The sequence below is a fragment of the Dendrobates tinctorius genome, unplaced genomic scaffold, assembly GCF_039654945.1.
Source record: "Dendrobates tinctorius isolate UK_male_01 unplaced genomic scaffold, ASM3965494v1 ptg000025l, whole genome shotgun sequence".
Taxonomy (NCBI): domain Eukaryota; kingdom Metazoa; phylum Chordata; class Amphibia; order Anura; family Dendrobatidae; genus Dendrobates; species Dendrobates tinctorius.
The window spans coordinates 181,403-207,089 of NW_027361693.1; the positions used below are offsets into that span (position 1 = coordinate 181,403).

General features: G+C 42.7%; 1 protein-coding gene across 1 annotated transcript in view; it reads left to right on the forward strand.

Moving 5' to 3' along the window:
* The window catches only part of LOC141084634 (sodium-dependent dopamine transporter-like), a gene marked incomplete at its 5' end in the record, with an annotated part of 212,122 nt that overhangs the window by 151,221 nt on the left and 35,214 nt on the right, over positions 1 to 25,687 (forward strand). Inside the window, 2 exons of the mRNA XM_073569461.1 lie at positions 8,936 to 9,064; positions 24,669 to 24,768. Coding sequence (XP_073425562.1) covers positions 8,936 to 9,064; positions 24,669 to 24,768 — 229 coding nt within the window. The remainder of the gene's footprint in view (positions 1 to 8,935; positions 9,065 to 24,668; positions 24,769 to 25,687) is intronic.

The following is a 25,687-nucleotide window of genomic DNA, read 5'->3' on the forward strand; positions in this document are numbered from 1 at the left end:
TTTTCCTATCAGTCGGTTGGCTCATTTTGATAGGGTTTTTGCGGATGGCAGACAGCAGCTTTCCTATCCTGTCCTATGTAGTTAGCTTGGGCCCCATCATTTGCTCAACCTATCTTTCTATCTGTGTTAGTGTTTTCATCTTGCTTCACCGTCATTATATGTTGGGGGCTGCCTATTGCTTTGGGGTCTGCTCTGGGGCAGTTTAGTTTTTCCCCTTTCTGTCTTTAGGCTATGTAGTTCTCCGGCTGTGATCGAGGGGTCTAGGGCACCGTAGGATCCCCCCACGGCTACTGCTAGTTGTTGTGGATAGGTCCAGGGGTCTGCAATCCGATAGCTGCCAACCTCTCTGGTTTTTCTGGACTTAGCTGGTATTTTGTTTTTTCCTCCTTCGGTGACTCATCATAACAGTCCATGTATCATACCAAGCCTGTGCTTTCTACTGTATATAAATAAGGTTTCTTCAAATATTTTGTTATATCAGCCTGATGAAGGGACCTAAGCAGTCCCGAAAGTTTGCTTTGTAACATTATTCACTATAATTTGTTAGCCATTAGAAGGTATCACACCCACAAGATTCCTATTTTGTTTCTCTCACTGAGAGCACTTTATATAGTAAAAAGTGTGATTCCCTTTTGTGGTAGAATGGTCATTGGTCCCCTTCAGACTATATGAGTCAATAGTAACTCTACATCCTTCATACTTTTCATCCTGATACTCACACTGAGCAATTTGTATACAAAATGGAAATAATGAATGATTCAAGTTTTTGCTAAAATCCCACCGGTTAAGAATTAGATCTCAGACCAAAAGCCGCGGCTATGTGCACACGTTACGGAATTGCTGCGGAAATTTCCTCGGGAATTCCGTAATTCCATTTTGTGGGAAATATGCGAGAAAAATGCATTTTAATTCCCGCCTATTTCCCGTGGAAAAACTAGCGATTTTCAAGCGTAATTAGCTTGCAGAATGCTAGCGTTTTCCAAGCGATCTGTAGCATCGCTTGGAAAACTGATTGACAGATTGGTCACACTCATCAAACATAGTGTTTGACTAGTGTGACCAACTTTTTACTATTGAGGCTGCCTATGCAGTAAAAGATCTAATGTTAAATGTTAAATCTCCTCTCTTTCCTGTCCTAATCTGGCTGTTCATCACTACAATGACACTCTTAGAAGCACCCTTGACCAAGTAGCTCCCCTCACCCTCAGAACCTCCAAACACAGAGCAAAACAGCCCTGGCTCACATCGCAAACTCAACTTCTCCAGCGATGCTCCAGGAGTGCTGAACGCCTATGGAGAAAAACCCACACACCAGAAGACTTCATACACTTCAAATTTATGTTAAGAACCTATAACACTGCCCTTCACCTTGCCAAACAGACCTACTTCACCACCCTGATCTCCTCACTAGCCAACAACCCCAAGAAACTTTTTGACACTTTTCACTCCCTCCTCAGGCCAAAAGCACAAGCCCCTATCACAGACATTTGTGCTGATGACCTGGCCTCCCACTTTACAGAAAAAATAGATAATATCCGTCAAGAAATCTGCTCCCAACCACCAAGTGCTGTGACTCCCATCCCTTCCTGCATCTCCCCTGGCTCACTCTCCACATTTGATCCCATCACAGAAGAAGAAGTCTCCAGACTCCTCTCTTCTTCTCGTCCGACTACATGCACTACCGACCCCATTCCCTCACATCTCCTCCAGTCTCTCTCTCCAGTCGTCACAACCCACCTAACTACAATCTTTAATCTCTCCCTCTCCTCGGGCATTTTCCCATCCTCCTTCAAACACGCCATCGTTACTCCATTACTAAAGAAACCTGCTCTCGACCCATCCTGCACAAACAACTACAGACCAGTCTCCAATCTCCCTTTCATCTCTAAACTTTTGGAACGCCTAGTTTACTCCCGCCTTACCCGTTACCTCTCCATTCACTCCCTTCTAGACCCTTCACAGTCCGGCTTCCGCCCCCTACATTCGACTGAAACTGCACTCATCAAAGTGACCAATGACCTTCTGACAGCAAAACGTAACGGTGACCACTCTCTGCTCATTCTTCTTGACCTATCTGCAGCTTTCGATACTGTTGACCACCATCTCCTACTCTCTAGGCTCCAGTCACTAGGCATTAAGGACACTGCACTCTCCTGGTTCTCTTCCTATCTCTCTGACCGCTCCTTCAGTGTTTTGTTCTCTGGCTCCACGTCATCTCCTCTTCCTCTTGCTGTCGGGGTACCTCAGGGCTCAGTCCTTGGCCCCCTTCTTTTCTCTCTCTACACGGCCCCAATTGGACAGACCATCAGCAGATTTGGCTTTCAGTACCATCTTTATGCTGATGACACACAACTATACACGTCTTCCCCCGACCTTACCCCCGCTGTACTACAGAACGCCAGTGACTGTCTGTCCGCAGTCTCCAATATCATGTCCGCTCTCTATCTGAAACTCAACCTCTCCAAAACTGAACTTCTTCTGCTCCCGCCGTCTACTAACCTCCCTAAATCTGACATTTCCCTCTCCGTGGGTGGTACCACAATAACACCCCGGCAGCAGGCGCGCTGTCTGGGTGTTATGTTTGACACCAATCTCTCCTTCACATCCCATATACAATCCCTTGCCCGCTCTTGCCGCTTACACCTAAAGAACATCTCTAGAATCCGCCCTTTTCTAACTATGGAAACAACAAAAACCCTCACTGTTGCATTGATCCACTCTCGCCTGGATTACTGCAACGCTCTGTTAATTGGCCTCCCCGTCACTCGACTATCCCCTCTCCAGTCCATACTTAATGCAGTGGCCAGGATCGTCCATCTGGGTAATCGGTACTCGGACGCGTCCGCTCTTCGCCAGTCCTTACATTGGCTGCCCATTCATTATAGGATCCAATTCAAAGTACTTGTTCTCACCCACAAAGCTCTCCACAGTGCGGCACCCCCTTACATCTCTTCTCTCATTTCTGTCTATCGGCCTAGCCGATCGCTGCGCTCTGCAAACGACTTTCGACTAACCTCTGCACTAATCCGTACCTCCCACTCCCGACTCCAAGACTTCTCCCGTGCTGCTCCTATCCTCTGGAATGCTCTACCCCAAGAAATCAGGACTATCCACAATTTGCATAGTTTTAGGCGCTCCCTCAAAACACACCTGTTCAGAGCGGCCTATCACATTCACTAATCAAAGTCATTATCTGTGTAAGTGTGCGTGTGTAGCCCATTCACTATCTCCTTCCATCCTTCACTCCCGCAAGATGGCTGGACCTTCATTGTAAATACACCATTGTAAATACACACCTGTACTCTGTATCTCCCTCACCTCATTGTAGATTGTAAGCTCTCACGAGCAGGGTCGTCTTATTTCGTCTTATTTTGCTTTAATTATTGTATTGTTAGCGTTGTTACTTATGACTTGTGTTTTGAAACTGTTAAACTGTAAAGCGCTGCGGAATATGTTGGCGCTATATAAATAAAGATTATTATTATTATTATTAATGCTTGGAAAACTGATTGACAGGTTGGTCACACTCGTCAAACATAGTGTTTGACGAGTGTGATGAACTTTTTGCTATTGAGACTGCCTATGTAGTAAAAAGATCTAATGTTAAAAGTAATAAAAAAAAAAAAAAATCGTATTTTTCTCACCTTCTGACGTCCCGCACAGCGTTCCCGATCATCGCGATGCTCCCGGCAGATCCTGTTCCCAGTGATGCATTGTAGCAATGACCTTTGATGACATCGCATCTCGCGAGACCGTATCGCGAGAGTGCTACGTCATTAAGGGTCATTTTTGCAATGCACCACTGGGAACGGGACCTGCCGGGAGCATCGCGGAGGCCTGGGGTCACTGCGCGGGACATCGGAAGGTGAGAATATCACGATTTTTTTATTTTAATTCTATTTTTTGCAGGGATATGGTACCCAGAGCCTGGAGGAGAATCTCACAGCCACATGTGGAAAGTAAGCAGAACAATGCATTCCTATGTGTGTGGAATTGCTGCGATTCCGCAAAATTAATGAGCATGCTGTGTATTTTTCCGCGAAGCAATTTCGCCTCAGAAAAATCCGCAGCATTAGCACAGCCTTGTGGAATCCCATAGGATTGCATGGGAGGCTTATTTTTTGCATTTTCGTGGCAAAATCGTGAGTTTAAGGCTACATTCACACGTAGCGGAACTCTCGCGGAAGTTACCACGAGAATTCCGGAATTCTATTCCGCAGGAAAATCGCATTTTAAATTCCTGCGATTTTCCCGCGGAAAAACTAGCGATTTGCAAGCATAATTAGCTTGCAGAATGCTAGCGTTTTCCAAGCGATCTGGAGCATCGCTTGGAGAACTGATTGACAGGTTGGTCACACTCGTCAAACACAGTGTTTGACAAGTGTGACCAACTTTTTACTACTGATGCTGCCTATCTCAAAAACATTTCTAGAATTCGACCTTTTCTTACCTTTGACTCTGCAAAAATTCTTAATGTTTCTCTCATTCATTCTTGTCTGGACTACTGTAACTCTCTTCTAATCGGTCTCCCTCTTACCAAATTTCCCCCCCTCCAATCTGTCTTGAATGCTGCAGCCAGGATCATATTCCTTGCCAATCGTTACACCGATGCCTCTACCTTGTGCCAGTCCTTACACTGGCTACCTATCCACTCCAGAATCCAGTACAAACTTATTGCCCTCACCCACAAAGTACTCCATGGCTTGGCACCACCCTATATCTCCTCCCTCGTTTCAGTCTACCACCCTACTCGTGCCCTCCATTCTGCTGATGACCTGAGGTTAGCATCCTCGATAATCAGAACCTCCTACTCCCGTTTCCAAGACTATATACGTGCTGCGCCAATTCTTTGGAATGCACTTCCCAGGTCAATACGAGTAGTCCCCAATCCCTACAATTTTAAGCGTGCCCTGAAAACGCATTTATTCAGACTGGCCTACCGCCTCAACACATTAACCTAACTATCCCTGTGTGGCACAGTCAAAAGTTTTGCCCTAACCAGGTTCTCTGTGTCATGTTCCCACATGCTTTATGCATCTAGTAGCCCTCTGTGTCTGTACTGTTACACACTTAACATTATGGCTGGTCCAAACAATCAGGGCAACTGTTACCACCCACCTTTCGTGTCTCCCCTTTTTCCCTCATAGACTGTAAGCTTGCGCGCAGGGCCCTCATTCCTCTTGGTATCTGTTATGATCTACGTGATTATTGTTATGCTGTAATGCCTATCATCTGTACAAGTCCCCTGTGAAATGTAAAGTGCTGCAGAATATGTTGGCGCTATAGAAATAAAATGTATTATTATTATTTTTATAGTAGTAAAAGATAGGATGTAAAAAATAATAAAAAAAATATTGTTAATCTCACCTTCCGGCGTCCCGCGCAGCCTTCCTGCCTCTCTCCATGTACCCGGCATCTTCCGGTCCCAGTAATCCTTTGCGCGAATGACCGCGAGACGTCGCACTCCCGCGACGTCATCGCAAATGACCACAAGACGTCGCGCTCCCGCGAGACCGGACATCATCGCGGTCATTCTCGCAAAAGATTACTGGGACCGGAAGATGCCGGGAGTGTGGAGAGAGGCGGGAAGGCTGCGCGGGACGCCGGAATTTGAGAATAACAATATTTTTTATTTTAATTCTATTTTTTACAGGGATATGGTACCCACAGCCCGGAGGACAGTCTCCTCTCCTCCGGACCGTGGTTACCATCCGCAAATGTTCTGCTTACTTTTCGCATGGTGGGCACAGCCACATGCGGAAAGTATGCAGAACAATGCATTCCTATGGGTGCGGGATCGCCGCGATTTTGCTAAATTAATGAGCTTGCTGTGTTTTTTACCGAGAAGCGATTCCGCTGCGGAAAAAAATGCAGCATTAGCACAGCATTGCGGAATCCCATAGGAATGCATGGGATGCTTTTTTTTCGCGTTTTCGTGGCAAAATCGCTCGTTTAAAACCACCGTGTAAACATGAAAAAAAATGCGACGTGTGAACACAGCCTAAAAACGCTGCGAAAACGCAAAAAAAAGGGATGTGTGAACACAGCCTCATCATGCTAGTTCAGTATGCTAGTTCAGTGAGATGCACAAAAGAAGTCTTGATTGTGACAAAGTTATTTTTTACCCAAAAGCTTATACTTCTCCCTAGAACAACAGTGACATCATTGCTGTGGAATGGCCCCCAGCCATTGCTTGTGCATCTTCTTTTTAAAACTGGTTAGATGGAAAAATAGCATGCATTATGTGACCTAGCAAAAATAAAATTTCTGCAGTTGTTAAGCACATCATCAATGATCTCTAATAGGATGTCATCAACATAAGTAATATTTACACATATATTGTATACAGTATATATAGAGTACTATGCAAAACACATATATTGTATACAGTATATATAGAGTACTATGCAAAAAGTTTTAGGAAGGTGTGGAAAAATACTACAAAGTAAGAATGCTTTAACAAAATAGAAGTGTTCATACTTTATTTTTAGCAATTAACAAAATGCTAAATTAATGAACAAAAAAGAAATTGAAATTAAATTAACATTTGGTGTGATCACTAGAGGTGAGCGAATACATTTGAGTGGAACTGAACACTACTCGGATTTTACAAAAATCAGCATTCAGTAAATGCAATTTTTTTTTTTTGTAATTTGCTTCTGCGCATCTTCAGCAAAATGGCTCCTGCTTGCCGTCAATTTTCTGATCTGTAAAAGGCCATGAATTTTTTAAATCGTTGCACTCACCTCTCTGGCCCCTTCGTCTTCTTAACCTGACATTTGCAGACGCATACGCAGAATTCTTCTTGACATAACAAACCAAGACATCTTGGCTTGGCGACCGAGACCTGGGAAGTACAGTGTGGCCAACAGCAATTCAAAGATGTGACGAGTAGTAGACAGGTGGTGGAGAGGAGACCCCAGAAAGGTGAACAATAAGGTCTATGAATTATTTTTGCATGTAACATTTAATTGGCTCTTGGGATAGGGACATTCAATTTGCATAGAATCACTTCTACGTGAATTGAATTTATCAGGAAAAACTGCGCAAACAGGCAAATATAAATTTTGCCTGTTTTGCTCATCACTAGTGACCACCCTTTCTAAAAAAAAAAAAAGGATCAATTATTCTATATACACTTGCACAAAGTTTTTGAAGGAGCTCGGTAGGGAGGTTGTTTCATACATCTTGTGGAAATAACCACAGATCTTCCTGTGGATTTTGTCCTGCACTAAAAATCTTCTTTCTCTTCAGATAATTCTAGACAGACTCAATGTTGAGATCAGTGCTCTGTGGATATCATCACTTGCAGGATTCTTTGTTCTGATTTACGCTGAAGATAGTTTTTTATGACATTCACTGCATGTTTGGGGTTTTTCTCCTGCTGTAAAATAATTAAGGTTCAATCAGATGCCCCCCTGATGGTATTGCATGACGGATAAGCAACTGCCTAAACTTCTCAGTATTGACACCTGTATGGACATCCTGACCAAACCTCAACTTCATTTGCTGAAATGTAACTCGCAAGGAATCTCCACCATACATTACTGTTACCTTGAGTCTTGGTGCTGAGCTCAGCTGTGTCATGGTGTATGACCTGTGACATTAAACTGACTGCAAACACCTCACCTTTGTAGCAGAATTTGACTGTTCTTCATCCAGTTTCAAGCAAAAAACAGAGATCTTTGGCCCCAAGAGTACTCACTGGAATCATCAGTATTTTAGAAATTGTCCTATATGTATTTTGCAACAATAAGGTTGTGAAGATCTTGAGCCAGCTCACTGGTTTTATCCGTCATGAGATGTTTCTTGTGTAGTACCTTGGTAATGAAACACTTTTTTTATTGGCCATCAGTTGAACCAGCTGATAGTTAGAAATAATAAGTGTCAGGATTGGTTTCTAATTACTGATAGATTTCAGCTGGTGCCATAACTTTCCATGGCTTTTTGCACCTCTCTTTCTTCATGTGTTCAATATTTTTCCCTGTGTCATTTCTCAATATTATATATAACTTAATGAATGGACAGCTATTATTTGATTTCTTTGCCTGTGTGGATTGGATGGGTTGTTTCTGACATCTGGTGAGAATCTCATGTCAATGGCACCTTTAGAAATATATTTACTTTGAAAATTGGTGATGGGTAAACATACACTGAGCAAAAATATAAACACAACACTTTTGTTCTTTGCTCCCATTTTTCATGAGCTGAACTCAAAGGGTTAAGACTTTTTCTATGTACACAAAAGGTCTTTTTCTATCAAATATTGTTCACAAACTTGTCTAAATCTGTGTTAGTGAGCTCTTTTTGTCTGCCAAGATAATCAGTCCATCTCACAGGTGTGGCATATCCAGATGCTGATTAGACAGCATGATTATTACACTGCCTTAGGGTGGTCACAATAAAAGGCCACTCAATAATGTGCAGTTTTACAGGACTGGTGTGCCCGGGAAGGGGGGGGGGTCAGAAAACCAGTCAGTATCTGGTTGAACAGCTATTTGCCTCACGCAGTGCAACACATCTCCTCTGCATAGATTTGATCAGGTTGTTGATTGCGGTCTGTGGTAGGGTGGTCCACTATTATTCAATGGCTGTGCAAAGTTATTGCATGGCCAGCACAATCACCGGACATGTCAGCCATTGAGCATGTTTGGGATGCTCTGGATCGGCGTATACGACATCATGTTCAAGTTCCTGACAATATCCAGGAACTTGGTGCAGCCATTGAAGAGGAGTGGACCAACATTCCACAGGCCACAATCAACATAAAAAATGAGAGCTAAAACAAAAGTGTTTAGTTTGTAATTTTGTTCAGTGTACATATACTGTATACAGATGTATAGATATATGTACTGTATATTTATGTATAATCATGGCTACAGTGTCTATATAAATTGATCATGTAACTCATTTTAGTTTTCCTTTCATATTACAGATGGGAGGAATGGAATCAGTGATAACAGGACTCATTGATGAATTCAAGTTCCTACGCAGACATCGAGAGCTTTTTACACTTTTCATTGTGTTCTGTACCTTCTTCATATCCCTTTCCTGTGTAACCAATGTACGTTGTTTCATATCAGGAGATCCTTAGCTCATAAATTCTTCAGTCACTTAAAAACTAAAAAATACTAAGATCCATCTTTTCCAAATTACAGTGCAGTGTTGTCGGTCACTCAAGTGTATGAGAACTAGTTTGTACTACTGAATGTGATCTTGAAGACATTTTTTTATCTTATTAAATTGGTAAAAAATGCAAAGTAATTGTAAAAACAGTCAACTTTGCTTAATATTAAACAAGCAATTTTATTCAAAATCCTCCTCGTTTTGTGCAATGAGGTATTTTAAATTTTGTAACAATAGCTAGCTGGCATTTCAGAAGCTTTTTGCTGTTGCTTGCAAAGTGCCATTCTGAAGCTGGCTGGTTTGTTGGATCTAGCCAGATTCAGGGATCCTGTGCTTCTCCAATGCTACAGAGGGAAAACTTTCTTTGCAAATCAGAGAGGAGGTAGTTCAGGCAAAAAAGGGGTGGTGCCCTTCTTACAATAAGAATTTGAGAACACCCCTGTAATGTTCGCGCTTTCCTGCTGTTGAAAACATCTTGCCTGGCAGAAATTGTTAAAGGGGATCTGTCACCCCATATTAGCCCTATCATCTGCCAGCACCGCTATCAGGGGCTTATCTACAGCATTCTGTAATGCTGTAGATAAGCCCCTGATGTAACCTGAAAGATAAGAAAAAAGTGTTAGATTATACTCACCCCGCCGTTCGGTCCGGTCCGATGGGTGTCGCCATTCTGTCTGGCACTGCCCATCTTCATACGATGATGTCTTCCTCCTTGCTTCTCCCTCAGCTCCTGCGCACACATACTTTATATGCCCTTTTTGAGGGCAGAGCAGAGTACTGCAGTGCGCAGGCGCCGGATCTCTCTGACCTTTCCCGGCGCCTGCACACTGCAGTACTTTACTCTGCCCTTAATAGGGCAGAGAAAGTACGCCTGCGCAGGAGCTGAGGGAGAAGCAAGGAGGAGGACATCATTGTATGAGGATGGGAGGCGCCGGACCGGACCGGAACACCCACCGCCCCCGCCCCCCCCCCCCCGGTGAGTATTATCTAATGTGTTTTTTTATCTTTCAGGTTTCATCGGGGGGCTTATATACAGCATTACAGAATTCTGTAGATAAGCCCCCTGATGGCGGTGGCCGCAGCTTATAGCGCTAAAATGGGGTGACAGATTCCCTTTAAGCTAAAATTGTATTAGTTAAGCCTGCGAGTAAACATTAAGCCTAATGGACTCAAATTTTAGCAGTACTCATCTATTAATGAATAAAAAGAGAAATGGTAGATGGTGAAGTTTTGGTAACAAATATCAGTTAACATCCATTCATTAATGGAAAGCATGTTTCTGAAGTATTATATTTTATTGCTTAACTCAAATCTGACACTGTTTGGACAATACAACTAGACCTTTCCTAATTAAATAGAATAATATCTGGTTACTAGTGTTGAGCATTCCGATACCGCAAGTATCGGGTATCGGCCGATACTTGCTGTATCGGAATTCCGATACCGACTTCCGATATTTTTTCAATATCGGAATTCGGCATCGGAATCGGAAGTTCAGTTGATTGACGGCCTGACGTCATCATGATGCGCGGTGTGTGCGCATCATGATGCGCCGTCATGTCGGGCCTTCCGGGGGTCTCTGCCGGCCTGCCGGGGGGCTGTGCCGGCCTGCCGGGGGGCTGTGTGGACTGCCCGGGGTCTGTACCGGCCTGCCGGGGGGCTGTGCCGGCCTGCCGGTGGTCTGTGCACCCTGTGAGGGTCTGTACCGGCCTGCCGGGGGGCTGTGCCGGCCTGCCGGTGGTCTGTGCACCCTGTGGGGGTCTGTACCGGCCTGCCGGGGGGCTGTGCCGGCCTGCCGGGGGGCTGTGCTGTTGTCCGGGGGTCTGTGCAAGCATCGTCCGATGGGACTACAAATCCCATCGGGCGATGCCTGCTACCATGACAGTGATTGACACATTAGCCAATGATGGGACAGTAGTAGTCCCATCATCCGGCTAATGTGTTAAATGTTAAAAAAAAAAAATACTACATACATACTACATGCTACATACATACTACATATATACTACATACATACTACATACATGCTACATACATGCTACATACATGCTGCATGCTACATACATACTACATACATACTACATGCATGCTACATGCATGCTACATACATACATGCATGCTACATACATACTACATGCATGCTACATACATGCTGCATGCTACATACATACTACATACATACTACATACATACTACATGCATGCTACATACATACTACATGCATGCTACATACATACTACATGCTACATACATACCACATACATACTACATACATACTACATACTACATATATACTACATGCATGCTACATACATACTACATGCTACATACATACTACATATATACTACATACATACTACATGCATACTACATGCATACTACATACATACTACATGCATGCTACATACATACTACATGCATGCTACATACATACTACATGCTACATACATACCACATACATACTACATACATACTACATACTACATATATACTACATGCATGCTACATACATACTACATGCTACATACATACTACATGCTACATACATATCACATACATACTACATACATACTACATACATACTACATGCTACATACATACTACATATATACTACATGCATGCTACATACATACTACATGCTACATACATACCACATACATACCACATACATGCTACATACTACATATATACTACATGCATGCTACATACATACTACATATATACTACATGCATGCTACATACATACTGCATGCTACATGCATGCTACATACATACTACATACATACTACATGCTACATACATACCACATATATACTACATACATACAATACATTCATACAATACATACATAGACATACAGTACATATAACATAGAGTAACATACTTACCAATACTTGTCACATTGTTCCCCGAAGCCATTGTCTTTTCCGGAATAAATATTAACATAACAAACCACAAAAATACTCACCCACGATCCGAAGCAGTCCACGAGTGTGTCCCACGACGATCTTGGGTAGAGAACTGCAGCATCAGATGATGCTGCCGTTCTCTACGGGCTGCAGGAATCCAATGACGGAAGGTAGGTATCCTTCCGCACTGTATTCCTCCGCCACTTAAAAAAAAAAAGTCCCTAGTCTCACTTTATGCCATTGCTGTGTGGGAATTTCCCACACAGCAATGGCATAAAGTGAGACTAGGGACTTTTTTTTTTTTAAGTGGCGGAGGAATACAGTGCGGAAGGATACCTACCTTCCGTCATTGGATTCCTGCAGCCCGTAGAGAACGGCAGCAACAGCTGATGCTGCAGTTCTCTACCCAAGATCGTCGTGGGACACACTCGTGGACTGCTTCGGATCGTGGGTGAGTATTTTTGTGGTTTGTTATGTTAATATTTATTCCGGAAAAGACAATGGCTTCGGGGAACAATGTGACAAGTATTGGTAAGTATGTTACTCTATGTTATATGTACTGTATGTCTATGTATGTATTGTATGAATGTATTGTATGTATGTAGTATATATGTGGTATGTATGTAGCATGTAGTATGTATGTAGTATGTATGTAGCATGCATGTAGCATGCAGTATGTATGTAGCATGCATGTAATATATATGTAGTATGTATGTAGCATGCATGTAGTATATATGTATGAATGTATGTAGCATGTAGTATGTATGTAGTATGTATGTGGTATGTATGTAGCATGTAGTATGTATGTAGTATGTATGTAGCATGCATGTAGTATGTATGTAGTATGTATGTAGTATATATGTAGTATGTATGTAGCATGTAGTATGTATGTAGCATGCATGTAGTATATATGTAGTATATATGTAGCATGTAGCATGCATGTAGTATGTATGTGGTATGTATGTAGCATGTAGTATGTATGTAGCATGCATGTAGTATATACGTAGTATGTATGTAGCATGTAGTATGTATGTAGCATGCATGTAGTATATATGTAGTATGTATGTAGCATGTAGTATGTATGTAGCATGCATGTAGTATATATGTAGTATGTATGTAGCATGTAGTATGTATGTAGCATGCATGTAGTATATATGTAGTATGTAGCATGTAGTATGTATGTAGCATGCATGTAGTATATATGTAGTATGTAGCATGTAGTATGTATGTAGCATGCATGTAGCATGTACTATGTATGTAGCATGCATGTAGTATATATGTGTTATGTATGTAGCATGTAGCATGCATGTAGCATGCATGTAGCATGCATGTAGTATGTATGTAGTATGTATGTAGTATATATGTGGTATGTATGTAGCATGTAGTATGTATGTAGCATGTAGTATGTATGTAGCATGCAGTATGTATGTAGCATGCATGTAGTATATATGTAGTATGTATGTAGTATATATGTAGTATGTATGTTGCATGTAGTATTTATGTAGTATGAATGTAGCATGTATGTAGCATGTATGTAGTATGTAGTATGAATGTAGCATGTATGTAGTATGCATGTTGTATGTATGTAGCATGTAATTTTTTTTTTTTTTTTTTACATTCAACACATTAGCCGGATGATAGGACTACTACTGTCCCATCATTGGCTAATGTGTCAATCACTGTCATGGTAGCAGGCATCGCCCGATGGGACTTGTAGTCCCATCGGACGATGCCTGCACAGACCCCCGAAGCCTGCACAGACCACCGGCAGGCCGGCACAGCCCCCCGGCAGGCCGGCACAGCCCCCCGGAGCCTGCACAGACCACCGGCAGGCCGGCACAGCCCCCCGGCAGGCCGGCACAGCCCCCCGGAGCCTGCACAGCCCCCCGGCAGGCCGGCACAGCCCCCCGGCAGGCCGGCACAGCCCCCCGGAGCCTGCACAGACCACCGGCAGGCCGGCACAGCCCCCCGGCAGGCCGGCACAGACCACCGGAGCCTGCACAGACCCCCTGGCAGGCCGGCACAGCCCCCCGAAAGGCCCGTACAGACCCCAGAGAGGCTGTACAAGGGCAGGAAAGGGTTTTTCTTATTCCGATACCGGAAGTCCCATAGACTTGAATGGGACTTCCGGTATCGGAATCGGCGATACCGATACTTTTTTTAAAGATCGGCCGATACCATCCGATACGATACTTTGAAGTATCGGACGGTATCGCTCAACTCTACTGGTTACTAAAACAATCATACAAGGTTAGAATCCAGAAGCAACACAAACCAAGTTGATGTAATATGCCTGATATTGTAGTATTCATTTTTTTGTTGAAGTGCAATAATTTTAGTCACTGTACAGAAGAAGGAGTGCTGTTTATAAAAGAGAAAAATGGAAAAAAAAATAATTTTTTGCTAATCCTGAACAAATGTTTTTGTATTTTTTGCTAGAAGGAATCTACAATCAGAAAAAGACCTATTGTTAAAATTTGTGCATTAGGTGTTTTTTGTAATACGGTATATTTGGCAATGTTTTTTCTCATACACATTCTGCATTCAAATTAGAAAAACAGAAATCTTGCAATTTTCACAGTGCCAACTGGGCAATATTTAGACTCTAACTTCCTGTTGTTACAGGAAACAACAAACGTACATAGCCACAATATACATGCTTCAATCCTATCTTTTGCATTGAAAAATCTAGTGAGCACATGCAAAGCTCATTGTGAATGCAGCGGCAAGCGGATCGGATATGACATTGCTATCGTGATTGTTAGTTTGTGCTTTATCAGTTGTGTATAGAGATATTACCTATCATTGTAAACCTGTCTTTGATAATATGGAACCTTGTGGAAAACTCTTCTAGAAAGGAAGTATGAGTCCAATGATCGATGTGAAAATTTCAGGATTACTAATTATGTTTTTTAATATATAAAAGAAAACGCATTGTAAAAAAAATACATGAAACAAGAAAACCTGATTTAAATTAGATTATTGTGTAATGAAAGTTTACATTTAAAGGGCCTTCCCCTTGTTCTATCTTCCGGAGTAGGGTGCAGTTCTCTCCTAAATGACTGACAGCCTAGGTCAGCAGCATGGTTTCATCACTGGCCTGAGCTGTGTGTTATCCAATGTTTTTGCAAAAAGGTAAGGATCCAGCTTCAATCCATAAAATCCAAATGTATTGCTTCATTAAAAACAGACTGAGTCTAAGAACACAATCAGTGTTCAAAATGCATCAGGTTTCCTTCCCTCAAACCCAACTCACACCTATGCCTAGGTGTATACAGTAGTACCTTTATGTTTTTAATGAAACAATAAATTTTGGATTTTAAGGATCTAAGCTTGATCCTTACCTTTTTCCAAGTTCTTCTGACATCTGGCAGAGATGATATCCCATTGCTTCTCACGTTGAAACACAAAGCAGTGTTTACACCAAAGGTGAACTGACTTTGTTTGTTCTCAGATTTTCCATTACTCAATGTTGCCAATAGAGGACAGCTTTGGAACAGCGCATATACATTTTATAAGAACAACCTTTTAAGTGTTGTGCTCCTTGGCTAGGAGACCAGAGACTGCAGAAATGGACGGAAACATAGTCAACGAGCAGTAAACTATAACATTACAAATCTCTCCATTCTTGAGAAAAAAGAGGATTTTTAATAACAAGTGTAGAGCAATGTTGTTTTTACAAGCAATTTGAAATTTCCACCACTTAAGATATTGAGACAACCCCTTTAAGTGTATCCACAATCTGACAGTTTAAGGATACATTTGGTGGTACAGTATAATAAGGACAAAGAAAAGCATAAAGCTCTATAGCCTCAAAACTAAATAAATTTTACAGAACATGATGTACAATGTAGACTAAAGTTGGTTTCTTTTTTTGTAGCAAAATTACTATTACTCATTAACTTTTTGGCAATACCAATGTTTTCTTGTTACAATATTTCATGAAGACCTAAAAACGTCAGCTCGCTGCTAGACAATGTGGCTTAATGAAGGCAAGTTTCACAGGGAACATCAATCTTTTCCAGTCACCCATGAAAGCACCAACGAGAGAGGGGATCCGCCCTTCAAGGACAGGAAACCTTCAAGATAAAAAGGCAGATCCTCTCTCTGCATCAGTGCTTTCCTGTCCTTGAGAGGGGAGCCTTCAGTCTTGCACGACAGCAGAAGAAACAAGAAAGAAATCAAGTTCCCAGACTTGGGCCGATCGGTTGGGGCAAGGGACCGTCTCAGTTGCAGCCGGCGCCAGGATTGCTGGAAGCACGGTGGGGGGCTGGATGGTGTCTCATCCGTCGGATGGGTGGAGGTTTGCAGTGCCATCACCGCATAGTTAGTTGGCAGCCATGCATCCCAGCGCGGTCACGGAGTACATCCGGAAACCAGAAGTCATGTTGTAATGATGTGGCCGGGACCTTTCACCTTTCTCCTGAAGTACTTCTGGGGTCGGGTGCTGGAAGATGCAGGAGCCCGTCGGACGGCAGATCACCTGCAGTACAATACTTAAGAGTGGATCGCCAGTCAGGCAGGGGCATGGATGCACATCAGCCCTCTCTACAGTGGCAGCAGCAGGTGCTGCAGCCAAAGCAGCACTTGGAGCCAGAGCAGCCACAGCGACCCCGGCATCAGAAACTTCCTCAGGAGCAACCACACCAGGATAGTAACGAATGCTCCAGCGGGGTACGCCTGTCCAAGGATTCTAGGAAAAGTCGGCACAGCTCTATCAGAATTGAGGATTCCACAGTCTCTAGGGGAGATCTTTTGGACGACATTCTTCCTCCTGTTCCATTACCCTTCAATTTCATCTGAGTGGTGAGTGAACTAGGAGAATGTCATTTTAATAACTGGAATCTCTCTCCCCTCTTACTTTTTTTGCTAGGATCCGCCTAGAAAATGAACAGGGAAATTGAAGCACAGAGCCTGTGATCTGTGCTGTCAGGGATTGTCTAGTAAATTGCCCAAGAAATTGTGCCAATCATGTATTAATGATACCATTGCAAATGAGACATCAGATTTCTCCTCCACCTTAAAAGCTCTCATCAGGACAGAGGTAGAGAATTCACTAAGATCCCGGTTGCACTCTGAGGAAGCACCCCAGGTTGTCAGGCATCTAGCAAATAGCAACCACAATATTGAAAAATGAGAGAGGACTTGGACCTGCCACGAGATGAATCCAAATTAGATGAGCCAATTCACATGTGGAGGGTACACATCCAAGCTAGTTAGCATAGCGGAATCAGGAAAAAAGGAGATTGATAGCACTCCAGGAATAAAGAAAAAAATGTATATTTTATTGTGGCAAATTAAGCCATATTAAAATCAAGTTGCCTGACGCTTTTCGAGTGCCTGGTGTGCACTCTTGGTCATAGGACACACCAGGCACACCAGGCACTCAAAACGCGTCAGGCAACTTGATTTTAATATGGCTTAATTTGCCACAATAAAATATACATTTTTTTCTTTATTCCTGGAGTGCCGTCAATCTCCCTTTTTCCACAATATTATATAGTTTCGCTTGTCTTTCGCTAGGGGACTTGTCATCGAGTCACAAAAACACTGAGCTTTAGGAAGGCAAAGTTTGACCAGCTTAGAGATGCCCTTAATCTAGTTGACTGGGACAATGTCCTCTGAAATAAGAATACAGTTAATAAATTGGAAATATTTAAGAATATCCTAAATAGACACTGTGAGCGGTTTATTCCTTGTGGGAATAAAAGGGACAAGATATAGGAAAAACTCAATGTGGCTAAACAAAGAAGTAAGAGGGGCAATTAACAGCAAAAAGAAAGCATTTAAACTACTAAAGCAGGATGGCACAATTGAAGCTCTAAAAAACTATAAGGCGAAAAATACTTTATCTAAAAAACTAATTAAAGCTGGCAAAAAGGAAGCAGGGAAGCACATTGTTAAGGAGAGTAAAACTAATCCCAAACTGTTCTTCAACTATATCAATGCTAAAAGAATCATAAGTGAAAGTGTAGGCCCCTTAAAAAATTGTGAGGAAAGAATGGTTGTAGATGACGAGGAAAAAGCTAATATATTGAACACCTTCTTCTCCACAGTATTCACGGTGGAAAATGAAATGCTAGGTGAAATGCAGAGAGACAAAGAAAACCCTATATTAAGGGTCACCAATCTAACCCATAAAGAGGCGCGAAACAAAATAAGATTAAAACACATAAATCTCCAGGTCCGGATGGCATACACCTACGAGTACTAAGAGAACTAAGCAATGTAATAGACAAGCCATTATTTCTTATATTTAGGGACTCTATAGCGATGGTGTCTGTTCCACAGGACTGGCACATAGCAAATGCGGTACAAAAATCCAAAAGGGCTCTAAAAGTGAACCTGGAAATTATAGGCCAGTAAGTCTAACCTCTATTGTTGGTAAAATATTTGAAGCGTTTCTGAGGGATGTTATTCTGGATTATCTCAATGAGAATAACTGATTAACTCCATATCAGCATGGGTTTATGAGGATTCGCTCCTGTCAAACCAATCTAATCAGTTTTTATGAAGAGGTAAGCTATAGACTGGACCAAGATAAGTCATTGGACATGGTATATCTTGATTTTTCCAAAGCGTTTGATACCGTGCCACACAAGAGGTTGGTGCACAAAATGAGAATGCTGGGTCTGGGGTAAAATGTGTGTAAATGGGTAAGTATCTGGCTTAGTGATAGAAAGAAGAGGGTGGATATAAATGGTGTATTCTCTAACTGGGTCGCTGTGACCAGTGTGGTACCGCAGGGGGCGGTGTTGGGACCTTTTCTCTTCAAAATATTTATTAACGATCTGGTAGGTTTATACAGTAAAATATCGATATTTGCAGATGATGCAAAACTATGTAAAGCAGTCTATACAAAAGAAGATAGTATTCTGCTACAGATGGATCTGGATAAGTTGGAAATTTGGGCCGAAAGGTGGCAGATGCAGTTTAACAATAATAAATGTAAGGTTATACACATGGGAAGAAGGAATCAATATCACCATTTCACACTGAATGGGAAACCACTGGGTAAATCTGACATGGAGAAGGACTTGGGGATCCTAGTTAATGATAAACTTACCTGGAGCAACCAGTGCCAGGCAGCAGCTGCCAAGGCAAACAGGATCATGGGGTGCATTAAAAGAGGTCTGGATACACGTGATGAGAGCATAATACTGCCTGTGTACAAATCCCTGGATAGACCACACATGGAGTACTGTGTACAGTTTGGGGCACCGATGCTCAGGAAGGATATAATGGAACTAGAGCAAGTACAAAGGAGGGCAACACAATTAATAAAAGGGATGGGGGAACTACAATATCCAGAGAGATTATCAAAATTAGGATTATTTAGTCTAGAAAAAAGATGACTGAGGGGTGATCTAATAACCATGTATAAGTATATAAGGGGACAATACAAATATCTCTCAGAGGATCTGTTTATACCAAGGAAGGTGATGGTCACAAGGGGGCATTCTCTGCATCTGGAGGAGAGAATGTTTTTTCACCAACATATAAGAGGATTCTTTACTGTTAGGGCAGTGAGAATCTGGAATTCCTTGCCTGAGGAGGTGGTGATAGCAAACTCAGTTGAGGGGTTCATGAGAGGCCTGGTTGTCTTCCTTGAGCTCAATAATATTGTATGTTACAGTTATTAGGTTCTTTAGAAGGACGTAGATCTGGGGATTTATTCTGATGGAATATAGGCTGAACTGGATGGACAAATTTTTTTTTCTGTCTTGCTAACTATGATACTATGTTGCTATGTCACCCTGCAGAGACAGGGCTAAAACACCCCCACGTCATCAGCTGTAGACTAAGACGAAGGGACTTTTGAGGATTCTTAAGAGTCATTCTCATTGGAAGATGACTCAGGAGTAGGCTATTGTTCTCCCCTTGAGGAAGTGGACAATTTAGTTAAAGCCATGAGGTCCACAATGGGTCTGGTCAACCAAAAGGCCAAAAGGTCATTCCAGGATGTAATGTTTGAGACTTTGGACAGGAAGAAGCATAGATCCTTCCCTATTAATGAGAAAGTGTTTGATCTCATTAATAATGAATGTGAAAGGCCAGACAAGAAGGTTCCTCAAGTACCCATTTGAGGAAGAGGCTACGACATCCTGGAATAAAGCATCAAAATTGGACATCGCTATATCCAAAGCCTCAAGAAGGTCATCCCCTCCCTTTGAGGATGCAGGCTTACTTAGAGACACCCTTGATAGAAAGGTTGATACCTTCCTCAATGGTACTAGGGAGTCATTGGCTGCCACTCTGAGGCCGACCTTTGCGGCATCATGTATGGCTAGGTCTCTTATGATCTGTTTGGGCAGGTTGAAAGACCAGCTGAGGGAAAATTCACCCAGAGACTCTATTCTGGCTACACTCCCAGTAATCAAGGGGGTAGTGGACTTCTTATCGGACACCTAGGCCGACTCGGCCAGACCTGCCGCAAGATCTGCCACGCTATCCGATGCAGGCTGGAAAGCAGTCCGGTTAAAAGGCTTCCCGGGGATGTGCCAGCAAAAAGGAAACTGTGTTATATCCCTCTTGAAGGACAGTATTTATTCAGTTCAGTATGGATGACATCCTGGAAAAAGCTGCAGATAAGAAATAAGAGTTTCCAAAACGTCCCTTGTCGTCCTTCAGGCAGTCCTTTCAGAGGAAGAAATTCAGCAAAAGGAGGCCGGCTGCAGAACACAATAGATGGGACGACCGACCCAGGAATGGCAAGTGATACCTGTTCGGTAATCCTTCCCAGGACAGTACAAAACCCTCCAAATGGCTTAGTACCCCAGGTGGGAGGAAGCCTCTGCTTTCTCCTTCCAGCCTGGGAGAAGATTTCCTCCAGCACTTGGATCCTCAGTCTTGGAAAATCAGGACTAAGGTTGGAGTTCCTGAAATATCCACCAGACAGGTTTATTATGATGGCCCCATGAAAATCCCTCTCAGAGCAAAATGCTCTGGAAACAGAGATACTAAGCCTCCTATAAAAGAACGTTCTGCAGGAAGTTCCATCAGGAGAAAAAAGGAAAGTCTCCCCCCCCCTGTTTCTAGTAAAGCATTGAACAAATTCTTGAAGATTCCCAGGTTCAAGATAGAGTCAATAAGATCAACGAAACAACTGCTGTTTCCTAGTTGATATATGGCGATCCTGGACCTAAGAGACACGTATTACCATATGCCAGTATATGCAGCCTTCCGAAAATTTCTCAGAGTGGCAGTATCAATAGGGGGCATCACAAGGCATTTGCAATACAGAGCCCTCCTCTTTAGCCTGGCAGTAGCTCCTCGTGTGTTCACAAAACTATTAGTGGAATTTACGGCCCACCTCAGAGAAGAAAACAGACTGGTCAGCCCATACTTGAATGACTTCCTAATAGTGGGTTGCTCATTCAATCATTGCCAGAGTCAGGTGAGAGAGATTGCCACCATCATGGAGAACTTGGTGTTTAAACCTAGAAAAATCAAGGTTAGACCCAGGAAGGACACACATCTTTCTGGGACTCTTACTCGACTCACACCAGCAGGAGTGTTGTGTACTGGATCAGAAGAAGGAAAGATTATTCAGTCTGTTCTCCTTCTGGGGTCTCTCACCTCCTGTATCCCAGCAGAGAAATGGGCCCAGGTCCACTAAAGAGAATTGCAGTGGCACGTGTTAGAAAGCCAACATGCCTTACGTGGTCATTTGGAAGGTATACTGACACCACTGCCTCAGGAAGTAATACATTCAGTTCACTGGTGGTTAAAAGTAGAATCCCTTCAGGAGGGTGGGTCCCTTGGTTTCCTCACATCACCAGGGTAGTAACTACAGACACCAGTCCAAGGGGATGGGGAGCTCATCTATACAACTATCTGGTCTGGACAACATGGTCGGAAGTAGAAAAGGAAGGCTCCTCAAATATGTGGGAGCACTTGGCAGTAGAGAATCCATTAAACAGTCTCCTACTCTTCCTACGAGGCCACTATGTAAAAATTCTTTTGGACAATCAAGTCACAGTCAAATACTTGAATCTACAGGGGGCACATGTTCCCGATCCCCTAATGCAGATTGCAAAGCGGATTTTCAGCCTCGCAGAGGGAAAGACAATAGCAAGGCAGGTTTTTTGAGCCCCAAACCACTGCTATAGGGCGAATGGTCCCTCAAGACCTCAATATTCAGGCAGCTAATGGCCAGGTGGGGATGTCCGGAGATCGACCTTTTTGCAACTCTGCAGAGCAGCAAGCTGAAAAAGTTCTGTTCCTTGGACCCAAAAGAAAACCCTCAGACAGTGAACGCTTTTCGGATCAGATGAGACTTCACTCTTGCCTATGCCTTTACCCCATTTTGTCTGATTGCAGCTGTTTTCAGGAAGATCAGACAAGACAGGGCGAGAGTAGTGCTCATAGCTCCCTTTTGGCCCAAGAGACCCTGGTTCTTTTAGCTAAGAAACATGTCAGTCAGGGAACCATGGGTCCTTCCAGAAATCCCTGACCTTCTAGCTCAGGGGCTCATATTTCATCCTCATGTGACTGGGCTGCACTTAACAGCCTGGAACTTGAGAGGTCAGTGCTAGAAGATGAAGGTTTTTCTCCCAACCTGTTCTTTACCTTGCTTGGTGGTAGGAAACCAATCACTACGAGAATTTATGGTATGACTTGGAAAAAGTTCCTGTCATCCAGAGGGTGTACTTTGGGAGGAAGGGTGCCCCTAAAAGAAATCCTGGAGTTCCTTCGGAGAGGGCATGAAGAAAGCCTGGCCGTTAGCACCTTAAAAGTACAAATTTTGGCCTTAGGGTCCTGTTACACTAAACGATGCACCAGCGATCCCGACAACGATACGACCTGGTCAGGATCGCTGGTGTGTCACTATATGATCGCTGGTGAGCTCTCAAACAGGCAGACTCACCAGTGATCAGGACCAGTGAGGATACTTGTATCCATGGTAAATTGCGGGTAACTCAGCGCGCACGTCCCTTAGTTATCCACTGTGTACCCATGATACCAGCATGCTCGCGCGGCGCTTAGTTATCCGCTGTATACCTTGGATACCAGCTCCCAGCGCGAGCTCGCTGGTATACAGGGTACACAGCGGGTAACTAAGGGACGCGCGCATAGTTACCCACTATTTACCCTGGATACCAGCTCCCAGCGTCTGCTTACAGCGCTGGGAGCTCGCTGATCGTTGGTCTCCCGCTGCCACACACAGCAATGCGTGATGGCCAGTGGGAGACCTACGATCAAAAAATAGCCCAGGACATTCCTGCAGGGGAGCCGGTCGCTAGCGATCTCGCTTAGTCTGAAGTACCCCTTAGGTGCACTATATAATTACAACCTTGTGGGTAATCAGTGGGTGGTCGGGTTTGTTAAGGCATGGGTCAGATCCAAACCAGTCCTGGTAGCAAGAACACCTCCATGGGATTTAAACTTGGTTCTGAATGCTTTAACAGAAGCCCCCTTTGAAACTCTGAATTCAGGGTCCATAAAATCAATTACCTTTAAAAACTATACTATTAGTATCCCTAACATCAGTTCGCAGGGTGAGTGATATACAAGCTTTGTCAGCAGACCCTTCCTTTACCCTGGTTATAGATGATAGAGTAGTCTTAAAACTTGACCCAGCCTATCTACCTAAAGTAGTATCTAAGTTCCATAGGTCACAGGGGATAGCTTCGCCGTCCTTCTGTCCTAGCCCTAAGAATAGTAAGGAAGAGAAATTTCACACCTTGGATGTTAGGACTTAGGAGGTGCCTTCTTCACTATTTATCAGCGACAAATCCTTGGAGGAAGGATAGGGATCTATTTATCTCCTTTCAGGGCTCTAGGAAAGGAATGAGAATCTCAAAGGGTACCATATCCAGGTGGATAAGAGAGGCTATCAAGTTGACTTATACAGGCACAGGAAGATCAGTCCCTGATGACCTGAGGGCTCACGCTATGAGAGCGATGGCATTGTCTTGGGCAGAAAGAGCAGACGTGTCCATACAGCAGATCTGTAAGGCAGCTACGTGGTCATAACCTTCCACCTTTTATAGCCACTATAGTCTGGATCTGTGTGCCTCTTCTGATCTCATGTTTGGGAAGAGGGTTCTACAGGCTGTGGTCCCTCCCTAAATGAGTAATTCTCTGTAATTCTCTCGTCGGTGCTGTCACGGGTGACTGGAAAACACGTATATTACTTACTGGTAATGTGTTTTTACGGAACCCATGACAGCACCCTTATATTCCCTCCTGTTTCTCCAGGCTTCTTGTTTTTAATATGGCTTGATTTGCCAAAATAAACTTTTTTTTATTTTTCTACTTTTTGGAGTGCCTTCATTTTTCTTCTTTCTATTACTAACTTCATCACCTTCCGATTTGTGAGTTATTCTATATAGAACACCACTTATGGTTGTGGTTAGAAATAGTTTGTATAAATGTATATAGATATGTGTACACAAACTCAGAGGTCACTTTCATGCTCTGTATCCACTGATGCGGAGAGAGGATCCGCCCTTTTTATCTTGTAGGTTTCCTGTCCTTGAAGGGCAGATCCCATCTCTCGTTTGTGCTGTCATGGGTTCCGTAAAATCACATTAATATACATAAGTAATATACGTGTTTTTATGTCAACTATGACGATATATAAGTATCGTTTTGTATATAACAGCCATGTTCTTTTTTTATATTAGGGAGGAATTTACGTTTTCACTCTACTTGATCATTTTGCAGCAGGTACCTCAATTTTATTTGGAGTACTCATTGAAGCTATTGGAATTGCATGGTTTTATGGTAAGTGCTAATCACTAGTTTTTCATATACGTAGCGCACAATTTATTTTCCTAATTTTTTTAGTCTTTAGTTTTATCTAAATTAGTCCAAAATTCAGTGGTGATCATTTTCATATTATAATTTTATTTCATGGTTGATACAAATCTCAAAAATTGTTTTGTTTGCATCACAATCAAAAAGTTAAGGGGGTATTTCCATCTTACAAATTTATGTTAAATCCACAGGATATCCACAATTCCAGGACCTTCAAATACTGGGAGGACTTGTGTCAATACTTAACTCCATTCACAAATTCTATAGCGTTAGGTTGCTTGCGATGTGAATCAGCAAATGAGGCTCATGAAAATAGCATTCTCCTGAAAGATGAGAAATTCACTCCTAACAGGCATTTATAGTATAGGCTTTGGGTTTGCCAGATATGTGCAAGATAGGGCCAACCATTTAAGAAATCAAAAGAATTGTAGCAGCCAGAATCCAGTACTCAAAGTAACTGACTACATACAATTAGGCCAACACTGAACCCAATAATAGATCCACTATTGATGCTCCAGGGATTCAGAATCTTTAGAACTTTTTCAAAAGGTTGCCTGAGACAGGGTAGTCAACTGTTCAAAAGCCAGATATATATTCTCCGCTTCTATTCAGAAAGTCTTCGGGAATTGGATTTGGTTTATTTTGTGACCTATAAGAAAAAACTATAGGATTCTTCTTGCCATATGGAAATGTTGCAATATCTTTTATTACTAAGACTGGAGCTACAAGGATACATGATGAGTTTGGATGCAACATCTGTCACTCGTCCAAAGTTTGCTAGGTGTCGTTGCTACAATGCAGCTCAATACAAGTGAATGGTGCAACTGGCTTGTCAAGGTGGCCATGTACTCAGAATCGCAATGCAACCTCGGTTGCTCCTCTGGGT